At 50.2% G+C, this 16,397-nt stretch overlaps 5 protein-coding genes across 5 annotated transcripts; 2 read left to right on the top strand and 3 right to left on the bottom strand.

Annotated features, from left to right (window-relative positions):
- Nucleotides 1-1,968: 1,968 nt before the first annotated feature.
- LAJ45_01675 (uncharacterized protein) lies at nt 1,969-4,748 on the bottom strand (the record flags this gene model as incomplete). Its single annotated transcript, XM_046111268.1, has 5 exons — nt 1,969-2,749; nt 2,809-3,027; nt 3,091-3,609; nt 3,704-4,639; nt 4,702-4,748. The coding sequence occupies 5 exons, from the start codon at nt 4,746-4,748 to the stop codon at nt 1,969-1,971; spliced, it is 2,502 nt and encodes an 833-aa protein (XP_045975212.1).
- A 4,536-nt stretch (nt 4,749-9,284) lies between these two features.
- Nucleotides 9,285-11,135, bottom strand: LAJ45_01674 (uncharacterized protein; the record flags this gene model as incomplete). Its single annotated transcript, XM_046111267.1, has 6 exons — nt 9,582-9,679; nt 9,885-10,005; nt 10,073-10,112; nt 10,296-10,369; nt 10,947-11,021; nt 11,076-11,135. 6 exons carry the CDS (start codon nt 11,133-11,135, stop codon nt 9,582-9,584), a joined length of 468 nt encoding a protein of 155 aa, XP_045975211.1.
- A 927-nt stretch (nt 11,136-12,062) lies between these two features.
- Nucleotides 12,063-12,332, top strand: LAJ45_01673 (uncharacterized protein; the record flags this gene model as incomplete). The annotated part of the gene is made up of 2 exons (XM_046111266.1): nt 12,063-12,231; nt 12,286-12,332. 2 exons carry the CDS (start codon nt 12,063-12,065, stop codon nt 12,330-12,332), a joined length of 216 nt encoding a protein of 71 aa, XP_045975210.1.
- A 52-nt stretch (nt 12,333-12,384) lies between these two features.
- Nucleotides 12,385-13,059, top strand: LAJ45_01672 (uncharacterized protein; the record flags this gene model as incomplete). Its single annotated transcript, XM_046111265.1, has 1 exon — nt 12,583-13,059. The coding sequence occupies one exon, from the start codon at nt 12,583-12,585 to the stop codon at nt 13,057-13,059; it is 477 nt and encodes a 158-aa protein (XP_045975209.1).
- Nucleotides 13,060-14,735: 1,676 nt separating this feature from the next.
- Nucleotides 14,736-15,518, bottom strand: LAJ45_01671 (uncharacterized protein; the record flags this gene model as incomplete). The annotated part of the gene is made up of 4 exons (XM_046111264.1): nt 14,736-14,951; nt 15,010-15,158; nt 15,263-15,338; nt 15,513-15,518. 4 exons carry the CDS (start codon nt 15,516-15,518, stop codon nt 14,736-14,738), a joined length of 447 nt encoding a protein of 148 aa, XP_045975208.1.
- Nucleotides 15,519-16,397: the final 879 nt, after the last annotated feature.

The raw sequence follows: 16,397 nt of genomic DNA, 5'->3' as shown, positions 1-16,397 counted from the left end.
TGTATGAATTGGGGGGGTGGGGGTGTGGATTGGTGAGAGTAGTGATGGTGGTGAAAGTGGTGGGTGTGAGGTGGGTGGGTTGCTGTGGGCAAAAGTTTTTGCCAAGCTGGGAAGTTCCGGGCGTTAGCGTGCGTGGGGCGAGTGATGAGACGTGATGAGCGTCATGGGGTGTCACTCGTGGTGGTAGGTGGTAGGGTGAATCATTGATACTGATCATGAGTAGTTGTTTGCTGGTAATAGTGAGTTCATAGGTAGCAAGCTAAAATTCTAAAGATACAGAGCTAACATCTTAGGGCTGCTAGAAATCTCAGTGGGTATGTACCTCCTGTTTAGCCAGGCATGCAATCCGCAGGGTTCGCTCCTACGCCGGAGCAACTGACTGTAGGCTGAATTATAACACTGAGGGCATATAAAGTAATTTTATACTATAGTAGAGAGGCCATAACCCCCATCAAAGCTCCATCCGGTAATCAATATCAAGAAAGAAACCCTCGGATATTCGGTGAACCCCCCCTCCCCCAAGTATATTATATCTTCCTTATCCTATCATCCTATCGGTTTCTGGGTACACAGATACCTACCGTCACCCAATTTGGTGACGGGGTTCCAAGAGAGGATAGGGATTGTCAATGCCCCCCTAAAAGCCATTCATGATTCAAGACCCAGTCGGTTGGATGGTTCTGAAGGTACTACTGGTGAGATAATATGGGATGGGGGGCACATATAGCCACCACACTACTATTGGCGTGGAACCCAGTATGTGGTGAGTAAGGCTTAAATCACCCTCTCCGTTACCGGGACATGGTGAGAGACTACATAGTGCCGGCCTTATAACCGTCCGTATATATAGTTATGGCAACTGTGTAACTGGCCGTATTGTTTGGAATGAATGGTCGCTGCGAATTCCTTGTCTGGTCGTACTCTGGCCATAGGGTTGGTACTGGATCCCTCAGGGGGTGAGGTGAGCCATGTTTAGTGAGTGGGGTTATATACCGTTCCCTTATGTACTAGTAGTACTGCGGACCCACTATGACGTATCCTCCTGCCCCTCTACCCCCCCCCCCCCCCCGCCCCTCCACCTATCCCCTCGCCATGTCCATCCTCACCCCCTCTCACCCCCTCTCAATCCTCTCACACACACCATCAACATCACAAGCACATCACCGAAAAGTACACCACGAAACACAGTTCCCAAAAAACCACACACCACCCAAATCTATTCCGACCAGCCAAAACCTAACATACTAGTAGTTACTCAGGTACATACATGTACAGTGGTATTTATATATTCCCGTCCCATCCCATCCCATCCCATCCTGCCCTCCTCTTCCTATCCTATTCTCCAATAATCCGTGGCGTCCATCTTTTAGCAGCATCAACCAAAAAAAATAAAAATAAAAAGAAAAGGTCCACCCATCCAGTAGCCCAAAAATAAAAAAAAGGAAATTCGTAAAAGTCCCCTTCCCCACCCTCTCCCCCCGCCCCTCATCCTTTCGACAAAAAAACATAAAAAGAGGAAAAAAAGAAAAAAAAAGATACCCAGTTATTCTCAGCCCTAGAAATATATACTATAAAAAAGAAAGCAAAAAAAAAAAAAAAAAAGTAAGAAAGCCCCCTCCCTTCCGCTCCGCCGCGAGGATAATAAAGTAACGAAAAAATAGATGATGGCACCCCCAATTCCCCTATCCATTCTCCTACTCCAACCCCCCGTCCAAAAGAAGAAGAGGGGACCAAATAGATGATACATAGGAAAGCGAAGAAACCCCCCCCCCCCGAAAAGCCAAGCCCGATCCGATATACAAAAAAAGCAAGGAGAAACCAAGCAAGTAGCAAGTATAGCAAAGTAAGTAGTTCAAAAGTCCGACAAGTAGGCGCATCCACGAAGCCCCCTCATTAAAACACACAATAACAAAAAAAAGCAAAAAAGGAGTACAGAGAGCGCAAGACGCAACTGCATTATCTCCCTCTCTATGCATACCTCACACTCTGCCCCTGATTATAACTCGGCGGCGGCACCGGCGGGACGCCCTGTCCCTGCTGCCCCGGCTGCCCGCCAGGATACCCTCTATTACTAGCGCCGCTCCTATTGCTGCTGCGGCTCCTATTATTACTTGGTCTGCGACCCACTGGCGGTGGCGGCATCGGGTACAGCTGTGGCTGCGGCTGCCTCCACCTCGGATCATGCGCAGGCACGAACCCTCCCTGCGCCGGTATCTTCTTCTGCGGCCTCCTCCTACACCTCGACCAGCAGCAGCTGAGCAGCGAAAAGAGGATGACGGCGCCGATGGCGCTCCCAACACCGATAACCACGTTCCTGTTCCTATTGATCCAGCTGCGCACCTCGCCGAGTGCGCTGGCCCCTGTGCATACTCCGTTCTTGCATGTGCCGTCGCCGGCGCACGGCGTGCCGTCGAGGAAATTCTGCTGCATGCCGAAGCAGGTGTTGGCGCCGAATTCGGGCGAGGAGCAGGTAAGCTGGCAGTTGGTGTTGTCGCAGGATGAGGTGTCGTTGGCGTTGGAGTACTGGCCCATGATTGTCTGGCACTGCTGATCGCGAGAGGTGCATTGACCGCTGGCGCATCTGAGGTTGGTGCCACAGTCCGTGCCGTCATTGGCGATAACGTCGGTGGGGCAGGTGGAAGAGTTTCCGGAGCATGTCTCGGCGGGGTCGCAAGGGCCGTTACTAGCGCGGCAGACGGTGCTCGCTGAGGCAAATTGGCATCCACGGCAGCAGTCTTCGTTGGCGTCACTGTGGGGGGTGGTCAGCAAAAACACGCCATATAGATATCCGGTGAGCGGGGAACATACTCGCACACAGCAGTATCGACAAACTTGCAGGTAGTAGGGTTACAGCAGGAATTATTCCCGCAGCCGTCAGTACCACCACAATCGCAGTCCTCGCCAGCCTCGACAATCCCATTACCGCACTCGTTCTCAGTAATGATCTGAACGTCTTTGTTGGACGTCAGACAGGTCGTGTTGACACTACGGCGTTTGAAGGCCGAACATATATTACCCACCGAGCAACTAATAAGACTTGTAAGCAACTATATGGCGCCCCCCCCCCAAAATGCAAATATATATACGTACGGACTAAACTGCTCAATCTGGTCACTCGTTGATGGATTCATCAGATATCTCCCATCAGCATCGCAGGTGGTGGCACTCAACGGGCAGCACTGCGACGCCGATACCGTACTACTTGCTGCGCATGTGGTACTCGTACAATCGTGCACCGCACCCATAGTATGTCCAATCTCATGGGCAATAACCTTCCACTCGGTCGACGTTCTTGCAATAACATTGGCCCCACTAACGGTTGATGTGTCCTGCGTCTGCGCATCCATAACACACAGCTGCCCAAGCCAAGCCAAACCCACAGACGCCCCAGTCTCGCAAGTGGTCAGAAGCGTCCACAGCGCATTCGAGTCGGAGCGGGTTCCGCGCCAGGCCGAGAAAAGGTTCAGTCGGTCCTCGATTGTCACGTTGCTGGAGCAGGGAACATTCCATTCTGCCGTCGATGGCGCAGTGCCCGGGCAGTTTGCGTCCGTAATGACGAGCGTAGAGAGACCGAGCGTAATGTTGAACGTCCTCTCAAACAAATCCGAACTACCTGCAAGTCAGTCATTGACACCCCCCAAAACCAAACCCCTACCACAAAATGCCCGCCAAGAAGATGAAACAATAAAAAAATAAAACTCACGCCGAGTTGATTTGCGAAATGATATTGGCCCTAGCCAACTCTGTGGTCGAAAACTCTGCTGTATACGTACAATCGGTGGCGACGCCGATCAGCGCCACTTGCCGAGTCGTAGGACACCCATCCGTGCTTCCAATAGTGGTCCTCAGATTGACCCCCGCAGAATTCCCTGATCCACCATAATATCCATCCCCGCCATCCACGCTCTGCCGCTTCGTCAGCCCGCCCCTAAACATGCTCTCCAGCCCAAATCCGCCCCATCCGGCCTTTGGTATCGGGTCAAGTATCATCTTATTAATCGGATTTCCCGGCTGCACATTAAACCCCAAGCGATCCGACGGACACATTACATCCAGCTCCCCGTCCCCCACGCCATACCCCCGGCCCACAATCCCCTCCACATCACGGCCCGCCAAGCCCTGGAACTGAAACCCACTCTGCACATCCGAGTCCCTAAACACCACCATGCGCTCCGCCACATCGCGCCCCTCCCCCACCTCAACCTCTGGATCTAGCGCATGCCGCGTCTGCAGGTAGCTCTCCGCGAGCTGGATATGGTGCGCGTCGTGGCCGAGCGTGAATGCGCCCTCAAATAGCGGGGACTCGCCGTCGCGGCGAACCATGATGCGCGCCCAGCCGCTGTGGTACCAGCCGTCGGCATCGCGGAGCCATGAGTCGCCCTTATAGACCTTGTAGTCGCGCGCGAGGATGGGTTCGGTGTGGCGGACGGTGCCGTCGGCGTTGTGGTACTCGACCTGGGCATCGGATGAGAGGATGTCGTGGTTGGGGTAAGGGTGAACTTGACGTCCTGCTCGCCGGCGTGAAGCTGGAAGGTTAGTGCGAAGGAGCTGTGTGATTGGATGCGCTGTGAGGGAGTCTGGATCTCGGCGTTGTCGATGTAGGTGATGTAGGTTACGGGATTTCGGTGTTGTGAATGGCCTAGATTGGGATATTATTAGTTTCTGCGGGCGGTTGGAAGGGGGGGGGGGTGTTGGTAGTACCTAGGACTGTGGAGGCCAGGAGCTGGAGACCCGTGAGGGCCCAGCATAATCGGGGTGGTAGGCGCATGTTCTATTGTATGTCTGTCCTTCCTGTCTGCCCTTTAATTCAAACCCTGAGTAGTGGTAAAGGAATGGTAGGTTGTAGATAGTAGGTGGGTAGAAGTAGGTGGTATAGTAGGTAGTAAATAGGTAATGTAGGCAGTAGTAGTAGGTATAATAGAATTAGATGGGTGTGGGGCGTTAAGAAGAAATCGGCGTTAATATTATTACCCTTTGGATGCAGGTATGACCAGTCGGGACTAGCAAGGTTCGTACAGTCGGACGCAGGCAGCTTGTAGCCGAGCAGCAGTGAGCGGCGGGAAGGCGAAGTAAAGATCGGCTGATTGATCGATTGATAAATGATGATGATGAGAGGAAGTGGGAAAGGGGGGGGGGGGGGGGCTACTCTGGTGAGCAAGTGAGCGAGTGAGTGTGAGAGAGGATGAGCGAGTGGTGGTGGAGGGTTGGTGGTGGGTTTGGTGGTGGCTGTATATCTGTCTGTATACGTTTGTAGGCCGTCGACGTCGTTACGAAACAAACAACGAAGCCCTCTCTCTCTCTCTTTCTGTGTCTCTGCTCCGTGGGGATGACAATCGTTGAATGATATGTACCCGGGGTAATCTTGATTAGGGACGCTGAGCAGAGCAGCCTTTCTTCTAAACAGGAATAATAAATAAATAAATAAAAAAGAATAAAACAATCAATTAAAGAACATGAATATGGGTACAAGTCAGATCTCTCGTCTCACTCGTCCAAATCTCGTTCGAGTCTCTCTCTATCCCAAAACGAAACAAAATCCCGGGGAGTAGAAGAGGGAGGGAGGGGTGTGGGGGAATAGAGGGAGGGATGAATCCAGTGGTGGGGGTAGGAGGGAGGGGGGGGAGGAACAATGGAAATATCTGGGAAGGAAGAGACGAACGAGCGGAAAAAGAGAGGAAGGAGTGTGTGTATGTAAAAAAAGAGGTCAAGAGAGAGAGTGAGAAAGAGTGAGCGGCGGCGAAAGAGAGTAATCACAAAAAAAAAAAAAGGTTGGTTATTATGCCTTCTCTCTCAACCTTACAAAACGAAACGAATGAGCGAATCAAGATGCAGCTGCGGAAAATCGGATTGCAGCAGTGCAAGGTTATGGGGTTATTGAAAGAAAGAAAGACACAGGAAGGCAGGCACACGCTCTGGGGGGGTGGAGGGAGAGGGCGTGAGGGCAGCAGCAGCAGCAGCAGCAGGGCAGGGCAGGGCAGGGACGCAGTAGAGTAAGGTAGATCGTCTAAATCCTTAAACAGGAAAAGGGAGGCGCCCTGTCTCGGTCGAAACACGCGTCCATCATGGAGAAAGAACCCCTGCTTCTTTGATTCTTTCTGTCTTTCTTTTCTTGCCCTTCTCTGCCAGCCAAGAAGGAACGCAAGATCTGACAGACGGCCAGAGACTGGCACTGACAGACAGACAGACGTTGTCGCCAAACTTAGTTATTTTGCTTTTGGAGAAAAAAAGAAAGAGGCAGAGGTTGAAATTACATGGAGACCTCCTCGACCTCTTCCTCTGCGGTTTCAACATAGCTTCATAGCTCATATGGCCCGAGTGTAAAGGATGCATGTAGAGAGTGTTTCCCATCATATCCCTTGGCCTTCTTTTCTCGTCAGTTACAGTACTGTATGTCCCTTCAAGATGACGCCTGCACCCTCTCTCCTTCTGTCACACCCACACCCACTACAAACACCACCACCACCATATTCATCATCATCATCACCGCCCCTCCTCCTCCTCCCCCATAAGGCAGAGAGAGATTGAGAGAAATAGGTATCACGTACCCCGTACATACCATACATACATCATCCTTACACCCTCTCGCCTCTCACCTCGCATCACCACCTTCGTTGAGAGAGAGAGAGAATTAAAGCCAGCCTGCTTAATTGCTTTGCGTGCAGTAAGAGGAGGAGGCTCTTAGCCTATGCTTGGTCACAGCGCTCGCTGACGCGTCTCTTCTGCGCCAACCCGGCAACTCGGCCAACCCTACATATCACAACCCAAATAACCCAACCCACAACCCAACCCAACCCTACATGATCCTCGAGTCTCCTCGACACATCAAGGACGGCTGCGTCACTTCCGAACCCCAACCCTCTGATAACATAACATACGCATACAAACAACCAAAAAAAAGAATTCCAAAACAGAAACTCTGGGTCCGCCCAGTTGGGAATTAATCAGCACCTTCCTGACAGTACAATATGACCGAAAAAAGGCTCCTCTTCTCCATGTGAAGATTGGAAGTCCAGAGGCACTAGAGACATGTCAGAAAACGTCCACCCCCAACCCAACAACGGTCATAAGACCCTTTTAACTCCGCATAGCAAAGTAATATCAACACCATTACGACGCAACTCTTGGTTCTCTTGGGGCCAAGGTAAAATTTGAAGGTAAGGTAAGGTAAGGTAAGGACGACAACAACGACAACGACAACGACAACGACAATTTCAAAGCACTGGCCAAGCTATGGTGATCATGACTCCATGGCAAAATAAGAAAATGCACTAGCACTGCCTACGCACAAGGTATAATAAACCACATGTGCCTACAGGGAAAGGAGAAGGGGGGGGAACCTCCATAGTACTCTACAGTAGCTCTGCGGAATAATTACAACCATAACGGATCGGACCGGCATGGGGCAAGGGAAATAAAGAGGGAAAAACTGCCCTGTAAGAAAAAAAAAAGAAAGGGTTTTACAATTGTGCTCTGATCAGTACTGAGCATGCACAACATACGAAGTAGGGAAAGACCCAAGAGGGAGGGTGCTCAGCTAGAGCTAGGCCGTATTAATCCCCCCTCGAGTCTCACGGGCTTCGGCACTAGGGGGGGTCTGGAAATGACCGACTGGCCTCCTTACGCACCTACATACATGTATACAGTACATAAATCCCACCTCTATAACTCCACTTGCAGCTCCTCCAATCGCACTTATCGTATATATAATACACCCAGCCATCCGTCCATCCATCCATCCAACTGGCCGGCCATCCAGACCAGATCAGAGACATTCTCCAAAATTAGAACCCTTAAATTTTACTCCTCCTCCTACCCACATGTACCTAGGTACCTCCCCCAAAAGCATAACTACCTCGATTATCATCCAGTCCGATTCAAAATGCTTCGCTAACTCCCCCCCCCCCCCCCCCGTTCCCCCTGGGGATAAAAGGCTAATTGCACTTTTTTGCATACTGCACTTTCCGACCGGAGTTCCGGCACCGACCTCGACCTGGACCTGGGTTGGGTTGGGAAGGGAAGGGAAGGATCGAAGGGTTCATGGATGGATGGATGGATGGATGGATGGATGGGTACTCCCGTGTTTTGGATTTGTAAGGTAGCAGAAAGAGAGGGAGGAGGAGGAGATGAAGCATAAATAAACATAGAGTATGTAATCTACGGGAAATCGGCCGGCGGGGGGGGGGGGGGGGGGGGAGGGTCGTGGTGGTAGGTATGATGTAGATACCGTGTAGGGTTGTGGGTGGGTACGTGCGTGGAGCTGGCAAGGGAAATGGTGCGAGTGATAAATGGTGATTGCAACCGTGTGATTGGGTGTGAAGATGAGAGGGTGGGTGAGTGATCATGAGTACATAGAGTGAGTGAGTTGTTATGATCAAAGAGTCACCTCAAAAGGTGTATGTGGCAGCTGATATGATGCTGCTGATTATTCAATCTAGCCTCGATCTCTCCTCCTCCTCTCCTTGTGAAAAAAAAAAAAGAAATCTCCAAATCTCCCACAGCATACACACCCCTCAGTGCACCTAGTATCTACTGCAACTAACTCAAACCAGCGCACTCCTCCTACTCCTCCCGTACCGAACCCCAGCTGTAGCACAGCGTGTTCCGAATGCCTGCCCGTCTTGGTGCTAACTAACTAATCATCCCAAACATGCTTCACCTCCGGACATCACGGCCCACGCCTCGGCGTCAAGAGTTTGCAATGGTCTCGGCGCCGAGATATAGCGCGTCACGCCAGGCCGATGAAACTGGCCGATACGAGCACCTGCTTAGCTGGGAAGGGCCGGGCCGGCCGCGTAATATGAGATCTCATGATGCCGAGTATTGGTTACGAGTACCTGAAATGAGTATCTGAAATGAGGTGAGGGAAAGTGGTAATGATACTACATAACTTCTGTAGTACTCTAGCTACAATCTCAAAAGAACAATATAATATCGCCGGCCTTGGGAGTCTGCTGCGTACGGATGGAGGAGAATCCAAGACGCCCAGCCATGGTGAAATAGCCCCCACCAGCTCGTATGTTCCGTATATATATATATATACTTCACACGTTATATAATTAAACATGCCAGCGCAGTAGAGTAGAACAACTCCCCAGCTGCAGGTATATAGGTATAGGTACATTGCGAGACGTATTACTCCGTACCCGTAGGGTATCAGACCAATGATTCTATTGTATTGTATTCCTGGTCTCTTGGTACTCTCTTGGTACCTACCAAACACTAGACAACTCGGATACACCCTCCTTCTCTTCCCGTCCTCGGAACAATCCCTACACCCACCACAACTACAACCACTCCATCAATACTAAGAGGAAAAAGAATCTGTATGCTGTGATTCGCCAAGACAAGCGCACTGCCACATTGGCGCTTTTTGTTTTCGCAGAACCCGGGAGGCTTGGCGGGCTGGGCTGCGGCTTTGTTACGGCCGTAAAGTGTAGAGTGAGAGGCTTTTGGTTCCTGCAGGTGCAGAGATGTTAGATTTGTATTTGGTTATGTTAGCTAATTAGAGTAGCGTTGTGGTTCGTGCCCTAGAGTACTGTGGGCGGAGTAGATATATAGTGAAGTACAGGTACTTGTAGGTACTACACAGAGCTGTAGGGGAAACCCGGAGCCTTCATGCGCAGACTTGCAGGTATATACTGGTTGGTGGGGTTTGTAGCACCTATTCCAATATCTGTATCTATCTAATCTGATCAGTACTATTAGCCATTACATGTAACATGTAGCTGACATAACATCGATATCGCAATACGAGATTTAATTATCCTACGCACATGATAAGATAAATTAACCATAAAGTTTATATCGAAACCAACGTCACTCCCATCCATCAAGCCACCAATCCCCAGGTTCAAAAGTCATCACAGGAAAGAAAGCATACGTACGCTTCGTAACGTACCTACATTCGTCGCTTCTGCCTCGGAGCGGCCTAGTCTCCGACTCGATCGACGCCGCGGGGCTCACAACATGGGCCCTAAAAACCGCAACAACAACAGATATGCCCATCTATTTGTCACAGAAGCCTCCAAACAAAGAAGAAGAAGAATGAAGGCAGATCCGCACACCAGCGGACCATAACCAGGACGAGGTAGGACCCCACGCTAGCTCCGGGCCTGCCTTATATTAGCTTACAGCTTATCGCCGAAAGAACAGACGGACGCGCAACATATATCGTACCCCCCTTCCTCACGGGGAACGAAAGTTGCACATACGAGGTGAATAAACGGGAGAACAAGGCAGTGCAATTTCAGACCCGGTGTGTAAAGTATATCGCAGAGCCAGATCCAGAGCCTTACCAGCGATCGACAAAGCCACCACCCACCACTCGTCCAGATCTGACAGCTGACAGATGATAGATGACGAGGCCTGCCTGCCCCTCCCCTCCCCCAAGTTATAACGGAATAAAAAATTATGAAACGGCCCGCTGAGGCCTTAAAGTTGGCCCGAGGCCGTTGGTGTGGTGTGGTGTGTGGTGGGTGGGAGAAGCTTGCTTTTTTTTTGGCTGTTCCCACGTACCAGGTGCTGCAATGACAGTTACACCACCAGCTGCAGCTGGTTAGGAGGTTGGAGTTGGAACCTGGGTGTTGGTGTGCGTCTTTGTTTATTGCTGACTCGTGGTGTGGTTTCGTTGTTTGCTGGTTTGGTGGCGTCACAGGGTGTCACTCGGTTGATAACGAGAAGAGATCCTGGCGGCAATAACTATTGGCCGGTAAGCTTGGTGGGTGAATGGGGTATATGGGCCGCATCTTTCCCCCCGCGGTTGCCTGTATTGATATATAGCGATGGGTAAGCCTAGCTAGTCGCGATATGATGAGGGACTCGAGGTTTCCCACGGCACAGAAATGGGTTAAAGAAGCTTCATGAGACATGTTGACAGCTGCAGCGTATGTAAACCGACCAAACAACCCTAGCCCATTTCAGGAAGGGAGCTATGCCAATATATGTACTTTCGTGGCTCTTGAGACTTGGGACTTGGGGTTGTGTATGTTGCGGTTGTTGGTGGGGTTTGTTGTGTTATTTGGCTTTGTCTGCGGCGTAAATATTGTTGCAGTGGTCCCTTGAGGAGTCTCACTTACCGTTGAAATCCTTCTTATCTGGCGAGCTCGGTCTCGGTCGAGATATCTCATCTCCATCATTATTGATATCGGACGAGATTTTTTGGTTTGATGGTAGACATTGGCCCTTTATTGGATAAGAGCTTTTGAAAGGGCTAAAGTGCATTTTACGCGAGTCGACGACCATCGACGTTACTATGCAGGGAAACGAACTTCCTAGATCAGGGTTCGGTCGTAAGTGATCAGAACAAGGTTGACGAATCCCAAGCTTCGGTATCCGTATGCATGCGTGTGCACATGTACTCTAGAGCACTGTCAGGCATCCAGTACAGTAGAGCTTAACTACATAGACGTGTCACCTTTAAATTGTATAAGTACATGTGGGTGTTTACCTACTCTACATGTAGCTTTTATCCTCCTTCATAACAAAGCCATCCATCCTATTACCTACCGAGTCTTCCTACATCGGGCTCTCTACTTCGGCAAGGCACAATGAATGGTCCAATTCAAATCTTTGTCTACCACATGTTATTGTATAGATCTAAATGGTAAGAGATTTGATATTTACAAATACAGCTTGCGGTAAGATTATTGTAGAAATATGGGAGGAGTCCTATTGGCTTGCCCAGTCCCTGTTTCTACAATAATTTTACCTCTCGCTGTATAAGCTTACCCAAGACGTGCTTTAGTGCTCCATGCACCGCGGAAAAAAACAGGAAGAGCCTCTGTTTGCACACACCTACTACGTCATGGTACCAAGCTTCCAGTCACTGGCACTGTGCATGTGCCCCCTTCTCAGGCCAAATAAGAAGGGGCCCAACTTGGCTTGTTTGTCTCCCAGCGCAGAGAAAAACACTCAGGCTCTAGCTTTCCAGCCAATAATTCCCCCCGGCAGATGTACTGCATCGCGAAACCAGCTCTGTTCTGTGTGGCTTGAGACAGAATACGGGGCTGAGTTTGACATCAGAATTGGGCCTGAGCTCGTTGCATACCCCCGCTTCTGGGGCCATGGCGAATCAAGCAACGCTACGCAGGAGAAGCGAAACACAAAACACGCGCACTGACCGCAGCTGTGTGTCTGCGTCCCGTGACCCGTACGACTTATCCGCCACTGACCAGGGCATGACTGTAGCTACACGCCCACTGATAAAGACAGCTTCGGTCAGCAGTAGTAGTAGTACTTTCTCCTCGCCTCTCTCTGTTAGGGTCCTCATATCTAACTTTCGGGCAGAACACACTCTCTCTCTGTCTGGCTGTCTGTCTGTCTTCTCCTGGTGATAGCTTCCGCCTCATCGTTTGTCGTGGCTAGTTCTTTCTCTTCCAGCCCAGCATGTCCACCCCCGAACCCGAACCCGCCACCGCCAAAGCAGTGCCAGCCCCAGTCCCCCCACCAACACCACCATCCCCCACTAACAACCCGCCCTCCCCGCCGCCCGCCCCCACCCCCGCCCCCGCAGCCCCCACCATCGCCCGCACCCGTGCTGAAAACATCTCACTGGCGTTGACACACTACCGCCAGGCCCTCGCCATGCACACGCAGTCGCCCAGCAACCACCCCAAGCCCGTCGTCCTCCAGCTCGCCAAGACCTACAACATCCCCGAGTCCACCCTGCGGCGGCACATCAAGACGCCCGGCCACCGAAGCACCGCCGAGGCAAACAGGCAGAAGCAGCTGTTCACACCCGAGGAGGAGCAATCGCTTGTGGCGCGCGCGCTCCAGGGGCCAGGCGTGGACAGGAGTAAGTGCTATGAGCTGGCGCATGAGATATTGCACAAGAGGGAGCCGGGGAAGAAGGTGGGCAAGGACTGGTTTTACAGGTTCTTGAAGAGGCATCCAGAGTGTGGGTATAGTAGTGGGAGGGATGGGGATGCTGCGGCGGCAAGGAAGAGGGCAGGGAGGCCGAGGAAGAAGAAGGGGGAGGATGTGACGGCCGTGGCAGCTGCTACTGCTGCTACTGCACCTCTCATGGCGACAGCAGCGTCGGCTGAGAAGATGCCGGAATAACGTGCGGGATGGGGGTGTTTGGCGTAGAGGGTGCTTACTTCTATAGGGTCCTAAATACGATTTTTTCTTTTTTCATGCTTTCTTTTTCTCTCTCTTGCTCTCGCTCCGGCGTCTACAACCATGCTCTACCGGCCTGTGAGACGTTAACAGCAACTTCGGTTCGTAGGGAGGGTGTTATCTAGTTAAAATTGTAGATTTTCCCAACAGTCTTCTGTACTAAATACGTTCACCACCATTAGTTAGTTAGTCAGTGGCTAGTTAGTTCGGGGGCAGTCTTGAATTACATCGCTTCGATTCTAAAAAAGTTTCCTCTTGCTTCCACCTCTTCTATACCTTCAATCACAATATCAAAGAGAGAAAAGGGCCTCTTCTAGCTTCTTAAGCAACCCTCCAACCATCCATATATATATATATATACAGCCTATTATAACCGTGGATCCAACGACGGACCAGAACCGCAGTATCCATCCCACAGGTGTCTCAACCCCACTAGCTATCCTACTTTACTTTTCTCTTCCCCCCCGGGAGGGCACACGATGATGAAGGATATGGGCTACATGTTAAGTCTTCCGCCAGTATTATATGCTCTTAATTCGAGCTGTAGCCTTGGTGGGCAGAGATAGCTTTAGCTACGACACTACTATATAAATCATGGGTGATCACTCGCAGAGATCCCCCACTTGGTGGCTGGCTGTCTCTTGTTTGGATGGTCGTTTGGTTAAGGAGCAAGCTGGATCTTTAGTCGAGGCGGGTATCTCCGTGATTGCCTTCTCCGCCTAGCTGGTCATATATCGATGTGGACGGGGAATCTATACCCCTTTGGTTCTTCGTTTTTGTCTAGAAACTAACGGAGTGGTGAGGTATTAGAGAGAAGGGGTTGTACCCTGGAGGGTACTGGGAGAAGCGGCTGCTGCTGTTGCTGCATAGTGTTATTCATAGAGTATCACTCGGGTCGCTAACTACATTGGGGATTAATTGGTTATGATGATGATCTAGAGTAGCTACAACGGGTGGAGATAATAATTAAGCGGTTAGTTCTGATAAGGTAATAAATGATCGTGTATCTACTCTAGAGAGGAATGTGATCTTGACGGCACAGCAGTGGAGCGGCCCCCAATCACCACACTGGAGGCAGGATTGTGTCGCCATCACGAGGCATAAAGAAATAAATGATAACCAGAATCAGGGTTTACTCTCATGCAGATAGCTATCAATGGCGCTGGGTGAGTGGGGCAAGTGGGGAGCATACGTGTGCTAAAGAGCTCCTTGAGTTAGCTCCCTAAGCTCCCAAAGCAGACCTTCACAGAATTGGACGTAGGATGGTGCGATATGATCCCTTCTAAAATATTTGGCTGAAGACTTTTCAGTATTTACCCATCCCATAGCAGCCCATGAACCCCAAAAAATCTGAACCGACGCGAAAAAGAAGAAGATATATATCCACAAAAAAAGAAAGATAACACTTTTTTGCTTTAACCCCCCCCCCCCCCCCCCCGCGGGGCTATGCGCCTCCCCAATCACACAACCTGTTCATGAAAGGTGTTTCACATCAAAAGTTTTTTGTTAATTATTTTGTTTTGATATTTTTTTCTTTCACAAGCAGGCCCGCGGTGATTGATTGGGAAAAAAAAAAAGAAATCGTTGAACAGGAAGAAATTTTTTGAGAAATTGCGTGTTTAACCGACAAGTTCTACAACACCACCAGCCTCCTTGATCTTCTTCTCGGCAAGGGCAGAGACGTATCTGGCCTTGACGATGACGGGAGCGTTAGGGAGTCTTCCCTTTCCGAGGATCTTTGAGTATCCGAGGGCGAGGAGGTCGATAACGGGGGCGGCGCCGGAAGTACCCTTAAGGTACTTCTCGCGAGACTCGGCGGGGACGAGGGACCACAGCTACCATACTGTCAGCACTTATCGATCTATAGCTAGGAGGTAAAGGGAGAAAACCGACCTTGTCAAGGTTGATGACGGGCTTCCAGAAGTGGTTCTGCTGCTTGTGGAAGTACCTCATACCGACCTTACCGAAGTAACCAGGATGGTACTTGTCCAAGTTGGTTCTGTGGTGGTGCTGACCACCAGCCATACCACGACCTCCGGGATCTATAGCAATTCAAAGTCCACTCGTCAGCCAGCTGTTCATGGCTGTAATTGGTGATATAGGCGGGGAACAAAAGTCCGTATCGAGGTGGTGCAAAAGAACTCACGTTTTCTGTGCTTTCCTACACGACCGTGACCGGCACTGACGTGCCCACGGTGCTTTCTGGTCTTGGTCAATCTTGTCTATACCCACGCCCAAACCGCACTCGTTAGCCTTCAATTCACAATTTCCCAGTCCATAATTTCCCCTCATTGCTCCCGTCCCAATTTTTTTTCTTTCGTCCTCCCACCAAGCTATCCCGCCAAATCCTCCCGAAAAACAACGAAAAATAACAGGGTTTTGGAGATAATGCGTACCGGCATGTTTGTTTCTGTCCTCGGAGTCGATGAGGTTGTTGGTGGTTGCCGAAATTCTGTGTTGTCGTAGTCGATGATTGAGAGCCAGATTCAAAGTTCACACAGCAACCAGCGTGTGTGGGTGCTAGGGCTTGAAAGTGGCCTTGGCGCACGCTTTGGGTCGTGGAGCAGTCACAGGCTCACAACCACCGGCATCACGTAAACATTTAACTGGAAATGATCGGCCATCTTCTTTCTTAACATCATGTTCATTTCCCCACATAACTTTAGGGAGCTATCCTATAAGAATTTTGCACTATAGTAGCGATATCGAGTGATATCTGAGGAATGGAGCGTATTATTGGGGGTAAGGGGGTCGACAGCTTCACTTAAGTTCGGGTCGAGCTGGACAAAGTCCGACCCTTCTTTATACCTCGGAATAACGTATTTTGTTGCTGAGATATGTTGCAATTATTAACTGCCCCGAAGGTCGCGAAGGTTTAATTAAAACATCTTGCAATCTACCAGCTCTCAAGCATCATCATACCTCACATGTGCTGTGGTCTTTACGATTCTCCGTGATTGTTATTTTCATAAAGCATGATATAGGCGAAGAGATTTCGACGCACTGAGTTCCTCGGATAAGACATAAGATTTGGAAGATGAATTAGATTTTTTTTCGGATGAAAGGATTCGCGGCATTATGACTACTTGTTTAGGTCAAGATACCGGAGGAACGGTTTTCGAATCAATCAATCTTCGGAATCTCTGATATCACAATCATCAAGGAAAAAATTACTCAGGAATTATTTGCATTGATTCAGCGCCTTCAAGCCCACAAAGAGATACAGAGACACTTTTAACATCGCCAAAAATTGCAAAAAAGAACACGGGCTGCTACTGCTA

Source organism: Morchella importuna (genome assembly GCF_003444635.1).
Source record: "Morchella importuna strain M04M26 chromosome Unknown Morimp01GS003, whole genome shotgun sequence".
In the NCBI taxonomy this organism is placed as follows: Eukaryota; Fungi; Ascomycota; class Pezizomycetes; order Pezizales; family Morchellaceae; genus Morchella; species Morchella importuna.
This window is presented reverse-complemented; position numbering and strand designations above follow the sequence as displayed.